The sequence below is a fragment of the Chlamydotis macqueenii genome, chromosome 21 (genome assembly GCF_036417535.1).
Source record: "Chlamydotis macqueenii isolate bChlMac1 chromosome 21, bChlMac1.mat, whole genome shotgun sequence".
NCBI classification, from domain to species: domain Eukaryota; kingdom Metazoa; phylum Chordata; class Aves; order Otidiformes; family Otididae; genus Chlamydotis; species Chlamydotis macqueenii.
Genome location: NC_141576.1, coordinates 1,277,083 through 1,287,176, shown reverse-complemented (window position 1 = coordinate 1,287,176; position 10,094 = coordinate 1,277,083). Strand labels below are relative to the sequence as shown.

At 49.6% G+C, this 10,094-nt stretch overlaps 2 protein-coding genes across 4 annotated transcripts; one reads left to right on the top strand and one right to left on the bottom strand.

The window, feature by feature from the left end:
* Positions 1–49: 49 nt before the first annotated feature.
* CCDC27 (coiled-coil domain containing 27) lies at positions 50–2,797 on the top strand. Of its 3 annotated transcripts, XM_086764615.1 has the most exons (7): positions 50–341; positions 888–1,018; positions 1,161–1,238; positions 1,514–1,726; positions 2,292–2,396; positions 2,521–2,654; positions 2,736–2,797. In XM_086764615.1, the coding sequence occupies exons 1-6, from the start codon at positions 107–109 to the stop codon at positions 2,641–2,643; spliced, it is 885 nt and encodes a 294-aa protein (XP_086620741.1). In that variant the 5' UTR covers positions 50–106; the 3' UTR covers positions 2,644–2,654; positions 2,736–2,797. The 3 variants fall into 3 exon arrangements, with proteins under 3 accessions (XP_086620741.1, XP_086620740.1, XP_086620742.1); XM_086764614.1 differs by having other exon boundaries at positions 2,521–2,797; XM_086764616.1 differs by lacking the exon at positions 1,161–1,238 and having other exon boundaries at positions 2,521–2,797.
* A 206-nt stretch (positions 2,798–3,003) lies between these two features.
* LRRC47 (leucine rich repeat containing 47) lies at positions 3,004–9,957 on the bottom strand. Its single transcript, XM_086764612.1, has 7 exons — positions 9,310–9,957; positions 8,783–9,229; positions 7,935–8,051; positions 6,679–6,794; positions 5,709–5,811; positions 5,189–5,278; positions 3,004–4,256 (listed from the first exon to the last, which is right to left on the bottom strand). Exons 1-7 carry the CDS (start codon positions 9,952–9,954, stop codon positions 4,017–4,019), a joined length of 1,758 nt encoding a protein of 585 aa, XP_086620738.1. The 5' UTR covers positions 9,955–9,957; the 3' UTR covers positions 3,004–4,016.
* Positions 9,958–10,094: the final 137 nt, after the last annotated feature.

Sequence of the window (10,094 nt, the reverse complement as noted above, 5' to 3'; positions counted from 1 at the left end):
CGTTGCTTGGCAGCCGGGCGCGTCCCCCCCTCCGCCCCGCGGGGAGCGAACCCGCCCGCCCGGCCGCCTCCGACCCGGGAGCGCAGCCCCGGCTCTCGGCGCGGAGATGGAAGGGAGGAGCTCGGACGCAGTGGCCCCCGGTGAAGCCCCCGGTGAAGCCCCCGGTGAAGCCCCCGGTGAAGCCCCCGGTGAAGCCCCCGGTGAAGCCCCCGGTGAAGCCGAGGACGGCGGGGCCCTGCAGGAGCAGGGGTGGGCGGCAGCGCTCACCGAGACCCAGCGGGCAGAGGGAGAGCTCCGCGAAGAACTGCGGCAAGCGAGGGACGGCTACAGCATGGCCACAGGTACCCGGGGACGGCCTCCGGAGCCGGGCTGTCATCCCAGCCGCGCCCTTATCCCAGCCACCGAGCTCCCCTTCTCCTCTGCTCCCTTGACCTGGAAAAACACCCAGGTTAGGTTCTCATGGGTGCACAACCTCCTGCTTTCGGCTGCCGCTTACAGAGCGAGGCTGAAGTGCCGCTTGTTTGAAACCACTTTCGCTCTCCCCTTAGAAGCGAAGCGCGTGAGGAAACCCAGCAGAGGAAGCCCTGAGCGGTACTCTGGGGCATCCGGTAGCAGTTTGGCACTCTGGCAAACCTGTGCTTGCCTTACCGGCTCTGCTAGTCCTCAGAGCAGCTCCTACCTCACACAATGAAGTTAGTTTAATATATATCACAGCAAAGCACCACAGAAGTGCATTATCAGCCAGTGTCACTGTGGCTGTGGCATTAACTCCATCCACGGTCTCTACTCAGATGGTCACAACAGCAGCTCTGCTGACGCTTACCTGAAAAAAGGAACCGCGAAGCTTCTGGCAGGCTTTGCTTAACAGTAGTGCTCCAACTTTACAGGTGTCATCTCTTCCTTGCAAAGGCAACTGGAGATCCAAGAATCCCAGCTGCGGAGAGCCAAATCTGAAAATGAAGTGCTCCAAAAGAAGCTCAGAGAGCAAGAAAATCAGCTGCAAGCCATGTCTACCAAGGTACCGCCCTGGGAGCGCGGTGGCCATCACTGTTAGGAGGGCTGGCAGCGGGGAATTAATTCAGGCTTTAGGCAGCAGTTCCCTTTCTCATAGACAAAAGGTGCACCTGTGAACTGCAAAACTGGAGGTGTTTTCTCTTAAGCTTTGCAGTCTGAGAGAAGAACAGACACACGAAGAAATGCCGCTGACAGTAGAGGAGGAGAACTGGAGTCTTCGACAGGTAAATTTGCTGCAAAGTCACTATAGAAAATTCTTATATTAGCTGCTTAGCTGTGCTTGGTTTAGGCTTGGGGGAGTTCGCCATGCAAAAAACCCTACTCAATCCAGTAGTTTTAGAGGAAATGCCAAGTAATAATAGTTAGCAGTACTGGCAAGGTTGTTGGTCTGTAGGCTCTGCCCAGGAAATACAAGAAGTGTTTGGACCAGATGGAAGGCGCGGCCAAGCCTGCTCCCTTTCTTCCTTGCTGTAACGCCTTGATTTATGTATCTCCTCAGGTTGTTACAGAACAAGAATCCCAACTGGCTGAGCAGAACAAGCTGATCAGTGAGTTACAACAGACAGTCAGCCAGCTGCAGGCAGAGCTTGTGACCAGCAGAATCCTCATCCGCAAGCAGCAACAGGCCCAAGAGGCGATCCAGAGCCAAGCTGAGGCGCTGCAGCACAGGGAACTGCAAACCAGAGTGGCACTCGAATGCATCACCAGCAAGGTAAGCGCAGCCTCCTTCACTTCAGGCTCCTACCTCCCTCCCGGGAGACGATTCAACCACTTCAAGCAGAGAATCTGAAAGCTTAGAGACATTCTTAGGCAGAAGCAAGTGGGAGATGCACCAGCGCACTGCAGTCCTTCCCTTTGCAGCCACGGGGTCGGAGGAGTAGGGAACTTAGTCCATTTGCTTCCCAGCTTTTTAGCATGCCGTTCTTACATCACTTATCTTAAATACCAGAAGCCCTTGAGAAACTCAAGTTCAGAACAGTTACATTGCCAGATTTCTAATACCCTTCCTGACACAAAGTTACAAACAGCACCTTAAAGCCATTTTCATGGAAAGCACAGAGCCCAGCACTTGGGTAAGGGACTCGATCCACCCAGAAACACACCATTACCACAGTATTTGCAGTGAAGCCCGGTCAAACCGCCCGTAATTTCACAAAAACAGACTTCCCATTTCATCATTCACTAGTACTTTGTCCAAGCCTGACAGCGTAGTCTCTGTAAATCCATGCAAATGCCGAAGACTTAACATACCTATTTCTCTCCCCTTTTATCAAAAGTTTGAAAGGTATCGAAGCAAAATAATTCAGGCTACGTTCAGTACGCCAGGCAGCAAGCCCCCCCAGGCAGAGGTCACGGATGAGGAGGTGCTGGAGGCAATGCAGGTACATGGCTCTTTTGAACTCTGCTTCCAGCAGCCGGCAAGGGACTGATGAGGTAAGAAAACACTCTGCAGTACTGCTCTCTGCCTAATGCTTTCCCACCCCTTTACACATCCCTGATTTTCAGAAAATAATTAATGAAAGGATGGAGTTCTATCAGATACTGAAACAGAAAGGTGTCAAGATCCCATCGCTCTACGGCATCGACGCAAAGACTTCATCGCCTGCCAGTGCTAAAGGAAAGAGATAGACCCCCACAAGGTAGCGTCTTTTAGCGCCTGAAAAGCAGCCCTAACGGCCAAGTCAGAACACGTTGCCAGGCTCCTGCTCTCTGCTTTTCAGATGGTGACTTACTAACCAATTAAACTAATTTTACTAAAATAAAGTTCTGCAGGAATATCCAATTCAGTTGTTTCAGCTGGCCCAGAGCACAATTCACTGCACATCATTGGTCTGCACAGAAACATTTGACTCCCCAGGACTGCTCGGTTACAAGCAGCTAGAAAGCACTAAGTTACCTTTTTTGCAGTATACAGCGGCTGCTTTGAGAAGTTTGTACAGTTACATGACTGGAAAGCTCACCAGTGCCAAAACAAGTCACAGTGACATCTGACTGCAAGAACTGTTTTATTCTTCCATTCAATACGCAAGCCCCAACACGTGGACGTATTTGACACAGTATCTGGAAGTTCAGTTAGAGCTCTGTATCATTTTTGACAGAAAAAGTCCATCTGTAGGTTACCCTAGCTTATGGAGCAGTTTGTGTTCACACAGGTAGGAGCCCAGATGTAGAAGTCCCCCACAGACTGCAAAAATCAGGACCACTCCAACTACCTGCACTTTAGAAGATGTCCCCACCACTCTTCACGTGGGAGTGAGACAGAAAGCTCTGGGAGGTCAGTCTAGGCAAGAGCGCTTGTATTCTGGGGAGATGGGGAGCTTTAGTAGCGTCGATGTAAGGCAGCGTTAACCCTCTGAACGGAACTGAACTTCAGGAGCCAGAATAAATTTGGTGCTCGATCAACAGTAACTCAATGGGTACACCACAAGGTCACTACAACTGGTATTTCCACAAGAATGGATGATGGCTCCCAAACGCACACAAAGCCCTGCAGCCAATTCAACCCACCATTTAAAAACGGACGCTGTGTTAATGTCTGAACACAGAAACCATCACTTTAAAACTCATTCCTCAAGTTCTGACACCAATCAAATTTCCACAATTACTCCGGATATAAAAATAAAATTAAGCAGAACGAGATGTCAGCAAAGCAATTTTGCATTCTGTTCTCAGTACCGGTACGTAGAAATCCCGTAGGTGACAGCATGTGCTCATCAGAAGATGCTATTACCTCTACCTGGTCAGAATACTGCTGACTTTCTATTAAGGCTGAAAGAATGCAACACTCCTTGCCGTAACTTGATCAAACTTTAAAGTTTTTACATACCCAGGCAGGATGCACTGCATCTTTTCTTTAAAAAAAAAAAAAACAAAAAACAAACAAACAAACAAAAAAACCCAAACAAACCTCCACCCCTCACTGCACACAAGTTGCATTGTTGAATATGGAGAAAAAAAAAAAGAAAATGAAAATGGAATAATTTTCTTAGCTTTGATAGCTGCTAACGTATTACAGTCAGAAGAGAGCACACTGTGGTTAGGTCAGTTTTTGAAGGATAAAGTACTTTCAAGTTTCCGTCTGTGTCCACCACGCGAACCTGCTCCACTACCAGAGGAAAATTCATCGGCTGTACATTTTGGCTGGGGTTCAAATTCACTGGTCCACAAAGAGCATCTGATTCGTTATCCGAGCCCGAGTCTTCCTTATTTTCCAAGGTAAATCTGTTCAGTTCTGCAATTTTCTGTTAAAAGCAAAATAGAGAAAACAAGATTAATTCTGCGGCTAAGGCCTCAACAGCTCCAAGTTGATTCCACGGTGTGGATCTGGCCAGCCTCCGGAAGAACATCTGCGTGAAAACATTCTTCAGTGGGTTAGAATCTTTCAGGAAAACGAAAGGGCTTTTGATGTCGTCACTCCTGTGCCCTCCAGGAGGTCCTGCTCCTCTGAACAGTTTAATTTTTTACGTTTAACAGAGAACTCATGCCTTGTCAAAGGACTGGATTCTAAGTGACAAGAGCCTGCTGTCAGCGGTGATCCTACAAGTTTGCTTTTGGTCCATTTGAAATTGTCTGTTACCACCTTGTGTCAACTACACAAATCAGTCAGCCTTCACCAATGTGATATAAAGGTTACCTTAACTGCACAAAATAAAATAGTATCTTGTAAAATATTTAACAGCATACTATCCTGTACTTGCCATATACCAAGTTTTATCCTTTTCAGTAAGAAAGCTTTAATTAAAAGCAAGCACATAGAATGGCATTTAATGAGATGTCCTGCTGCTAACAGTATCTGAAAGAGAATTCTGTAACACTGATAGGGCCAAGCAAGTTAATTGTCAGGCATGCTGAGGAGAGAAATCTCCCTAAAATAATTTATTGGCAGCAACTGAAGGCATGAGCTCACTAACAAGGGGAAGGTGTTGAGAATCAAACGATAAATTTCCAATTGCAGTAACACAACATTACTTACTCTAGCGTGTTTTGAGGTCTGCTCAGGATATAAGAATATAAAAACTTTATATGATTTAGCAAGAATGGAAGAGTAAGTAAAGGAGAGGGAATAATTATAATAATAATATAATAAATATTCTTCTCAACACATGTGAGCAATTAAGTATTTTACTGAGGAGCACACCAAGAACAGAGGGGATTATTTGACTGAACCTCTTACCAGAATTAGCATGTCCATGACATCTTTGCAGATCTGTAGACTGCTATCACTTGTCACTTCCAGAAACAGATCACGGGTGTCTTTCCTAATCTGTAAGAATTTCACAGGTAAAGCAAGTAAGGTATGAGAGTGTGCTCACCCACAGTCATGTGTCAACATTTCAATACGCAAACTGAATGAAAGACTTTCATTCAATGCAGCCGAGGCGAAGTACTGCCTTTCTTTACAAGTCAAAAACCATACTCCCGCCATTCGATGAAGCCCTCTCTGCAAAGGCAGACTGGTGCCTTTGGAACAGCTTGCCAGAGCTTTACAGATTTACAATGGTAAAAAATACAACTTCCAGATCCATCTCAATCTGACAATCTAGCAGGGAAGATTCAGGCTTTGAAGATTTCTATTTGGAACATAATCACAAGTTTCACAGAACTGTGTGTATCTTTGAATCTGGAGTTAAGTATCTATCAGTAAAAAGAAACAGTTTAATTCCCATCAACATAGTTTCACTACTAGAGAGTACCTTTGTTTTCTCACTGTTAGTTATTGGTGGGAAAGAAATCACAACGCCTTCAGCATCCACAAGACATGGGTAGTTATCTTTGCCATCCAGTAACTGGAGATACCTGCCAAGAGAAACAAAGAAGCAAAAGGTGAGCAACTGAAACAGCAGCTGGACACAAGGGCAGAAGACAGTGACAGAAGTGAATTAGTGTGTTCCTGATCCACCACGTAGCAAAACCAGAAGTCAAAGCACCAAAACTCAGCAAAACAGTATCACGGTGATACAGCTGAGGAAAGCCACCAGCTGCAGAAAGTGATGGGTTAGAACCATAAAGTAACTCACATTTTAATATCTGCACTGAGAAAGTAGATCGACACGCGTCTGGTGCTTTCAGAGATGCCAGTGCTCAAACAGGAGTATCAGATTTCTCCAGACAGCTTCCGTAGTTTTCCCACTTACTTACTACGGCGATATACACTTCTCCCATCGTGTACTTGGCAAATTTCCCCACACTGTACGAGTGACGGACCTGGGCGGTGATCTCTGCACGAGCAGTAAACTGAACAGGGCAGTGCCACGCTCTGCTTTGTATTTCATCTGTTCCTACATGTAGATTTACCGCACCTCTGATTTGCTCCGTTTACTGGATGCGCATGACATATGCTTCACTCCTCCTTGTTTCCTCTCTATTTGCTATTCAAAATATATTTGTCACCTCTCAGAATAATTCATATGACAAGAATTTACTCAATGCAGCTAGGCAGTCACCATCCTTGTTTCACTCCAGGTTACTCTTTATGCATAAATTCAGCTCAGGGTTTTTCACCTCAACTCCCGAAAGCTCGTGCTGGGTTTGTTAGTCCCATCACCATTACAGAGCATGCTTCATAACACATTCCAGCACATTTTCTTCAGTGCTGTTTTCCATACGAGTATGAGTTACCAAAATCCACCTGGAGAAAAAACAACAAGAGATCAGCATACTGACTTGTGCAACCCGGAAACATTCTGCCGCTTCTTCTGCTTCCTCTGCTCCTCAGCTTCTAACTGCAGCTGACGGAGAAGGTCCTTTGCCTTGATCTCCTTTCGGCCCAGAGGCGTTATCTACACCATGCAAGAAAACAAACATTTGAATTTAAGGATGACTCAAACACTGGGGTTATTAAAACTCTCCTGTAAGCAAGTCAATAATTAAAACCATGCTTCTGTACGTTGTCATTCCTAACACCTCATTCCGTATGGAAATACACTTTCTATTTAACATGGACTACTATGACCGCACCGAGTTTAAACCTTTGTGTGAGCTACAACACCCACCTGAAAAAACAGGCCCGTGTGCTAGTACTAAACCAGGCACGGACAGTTTGCTTAGCCAGTTCCTTCACTGTCATTACTCACTGAATAATGTGAAAACCTGCTGCCTCCTAACTGAAGCCATGAAGGAAAGGCTCTGTAAGCCATCTGGGACACGAACAATTCATTCCTGAGGATCGGGCCACGTGCCCAGCACAGTTACAAACACAAGGTGTCCAGAAAGCAGAATGCTTTGGATCAGCCCCAGAGTCAGAGCATCCTGACTGGTCCTTCAGCGAGATGGGTTCCGGAGGCAGGATATTAACAGACACACTGAGATACGTGTAAATAAATAAGGATGACGAATTTGAAGTATCCTTTCTATATTCTGGGTTGAAGTTACAAATACAGTCTAAGCTTGTGCCAGAATCTGAATTTATTTTAATGAGGTTATCTTGAAGGCTGCTGCCATTCGAGGTGCACTCATACAAATGAGCACGTCTTTTTCTGTATGGCACTCCAGGCACACCCGACAATACAGGGACCTCCGGGGAACACTAAGGTGGTAACATCACAACACAGGGAAAAGGACCAACGCTGAAACACCAATACCTCAGTTACCCTAAGCAGAGGCACACATTAAACAAGAGCAGAATGTTTTCAGAGGGAAAAAAAAATTCTGTATCTGCTTTCTCTGATTCCTTTAAGTCCTTGGACAGATGCACCCTTAACTGGTGCTGGAGTAATGCCAGACAGCTCTATGAGGCTTCTTCAAGCAGGCTTTGTTACAGGAGAAGAAAGAAGAAAGTTAGTACAGCTTCTAAATTAAAGCTCTAAAGGAGTTAGTGTTTCTAGGATCTATAGGGTAAGAAAAAATTCTTTCCATTCTATACAGTTCCAGAAAACAAAAGGAAAAGAAGTGGAAAAGCACACCGATGGCACTGGCCCTACCTTCAGTTCATCAGGAGGCCGAACGTCATATACCAGAGGACCTTTGATCAACTGCAAGTCATGGGTGGCAATTGTGGCTGCTGTCCGCTTTTCACAGATATCTTCGTGCAGTTTAGTCTAAAACATAAAGAATGTCATCAAAATATACCAAAGATATCAACATCACTTATTCCTTCTAGGGTTCAGCATTCTTATATATTTTATATTTGCAGCATTATGAGCTAGCTGCACAACGTTTTTGCATTAAATGGAGCCCTTCTCTTCGCCTGTGAAATAATTTTATCTGAATTACAACCCAAACATAAACAGTTTTAAATCAGAAAACAGTCACAAGTACCCGAGCCTCGTAATCCGAGAGAAGCTAACACCTGCCATCTAACGGAGAGGCGAGCAGCACGCCAGGCGCAGGCTGCGGTCACAATACCTCAGTTGGAAGGTTAGGGGTGCAAGAGTTTCAGCACAGATTAGGAAACCTGGAGCCAAACCAGGCTACTCCTAATGTGGATGCGGGTTTATTACTAGTTCTCAACAGGTTCCACAGCACTAACAAGCTGTTGTAACAGAGGCAACACAAATACATGTGCGTTCATCGCCCTCTCATGGCAATATCTGGCTCCTGTTAGGTTCTTCAGGAAAACCAGTTTTGCTTATTATGGACTGACCAGGGGGCACGCGCTGGCACAGGCCGCGCTGCACGGCCATCCCACCATCCCCTCACCACCCGCCAGGTGAAGAGTTCACCCGAAGTTTCAGAAACTCATCTGCTGGAAGGAGCCTAGAACAGTCCATTTCCAACATTGCTAACAATGTTCCTGTCGCAAACGAGTAACCAAGACCACAGCAGTTACCTGTGCGGACAGGAACCTCTTCAGTGCATTTCCTGGCTTTAAGTTCACTCCTTTCAGCACACAGCACACAATGAAGGGTCGAACATCTCTGACGCCCGGGCTCACTTTGACCACCAACGGCGTTGGGTTTTCGGAGACGTGCAGAACCTTCACCAGCAGCTTGCTCGCCTCCTCCAGCTCGTCCTGCTCCCCATCCCCACCATCTTTCTTCTGCTGCTTCTCCCTCTTCTTCTTCCTGGCCTCCTCTCTGGCGCTCTCGGCCTTGCCCTTCCCACGGCCCCCAGCCCGCAGGTAGTCCAGGATGGCCTTCGTCTGGCAGCCATTGACCATCTTCTCCAGCCGCTTGTCCTTCAGCTGGTTGCCCCTGAAGTTGGCCTCCTTCAGCCGGGGGCAGTCGGCCAGCGCGGCGGGCAGTTCCCTCAGCTGGTTGTTGGCCACGTCCAGGCTCTGGAAGAGACAAGAGACGGGGCGGTCAGCGGCGAGGATGGGAACCCGGGTGGGCGGCGGGGACCCGGCTCCGCTCCCACCTTGAGGGCCGGCAGGGCGGCGATGTCGGCGCCCAGCTCCGCCACGTCGTTGTCGGCCGCCTCCAGCCGGCTGAGGAGCGGGAAGGGCCCTCCGGGGAGGGCGGCGGGGGGCAGCAGCCCGCCGGGCAGCGCCTGCAGCCGGTTGCCGGAGAGCAGCAGCGTCTGGAGCTGCGGCGCGGCGCGGGCCAGCCCCGGGCCCAGCTCCCGCAGCCGGTTACCGCTCAGGTTGAGGCTTCGCAGCTGCGGGAAGGCCAGGGCTCCCCCCGGCTCCGCCGCCGGCTCCGCGCCCGCCGCCCCTCCCAGCGCGGCGGGCAGCGCCTCCAGGCCGTTGCCGGAGAGGTCGAGGAGGCGGAGGGCCGGCAGCGGCCCGCCGAGCCCCGCGCCCAGCCCGGCGGGGCCCAGCGCGTTGTCGCTCAGCACCAGCGTGTGGAGGGCGGGCAGGGCGGCGGCCAGCCCGGGGCCCAGCTCCCGCAGCGCCGCGCACCCGCTCAGCTCCAGCGACTGCAGCAGCGGCAGCGCCAGCAGCTCCGCCGGCAACCGCCCCCCGCCCGCCGCCACCCGCTCGGCCACCGCCGCGCCGGGCAGCGCCAGCTCCCGCCGCCGCTCCCGCGCCGCCGCCTCCAGCTCCGGCCAGGCCGCCGCCATGGCCGCCGCGCCGCGCTGCGCCCGCCCCGCTCCGCCTCCTCGGCGGGAAGGCCCGCCCGCCGCCGCGCTGCCGGGAGGGCCGGCCCGGACAGGTGGGGCAGGCGCGGCTCAGCCCCGAAATCAGCCACCCCGCACCCGCC

What these genes read in the sequence shown, in the direction of transcription:
- LRRC47 (XM_086764612.1), bottom strand. Translation starts at nt 9,954, where the DNA reads ATGGCGGCGGCCTGGCCGGAGCTGGAGGCGGCGGCGCGGGAGCGGCGG. An exon ending in AATGTTTCCGGGTTGCACAA is followed by an intron (nt 5,812 to 6,678) that starts GTCAGTATGCTG and finishes TTCTCTTGGCAG; the next exon opens with GTATCTCCAGTTACTGGATG. An exon ending in CTAACAGTGAGAAAACAAAG is followed by an intron (nt 5,279 to 5,708) that starts GTACTCTCTAGT and finishes AAATTCTTACAG; the next exon opens with ATTAGGAAAGACACCCGTGA.
- CCDC27 (XM_086764615.1), top strand. Translation starts at nt 107, where the DNA reads ATGGAAGGGAGGAGCTCGGACGCAGTGGCCCCCGGTGAAGCCCCCGGT. An exon ending in TCGAATGCATCACCAGCAAG is followed by an intron (nt 1,727 to 2,291) that starts GTAAGCGCAGCC and finishes TTTTATCAAAAG; the next exon opens with TTTGAAAGGTATCGAAGCAA. An exon ending in AGGTGCTGGAGGCAATGCAG is followed by an intron (nt 2,397 to 2,520) that starts GTACATGGCTCT and finishes CCTGATTTTCAG; the next exon opens with AAAATAATTAATGAAAGGAT.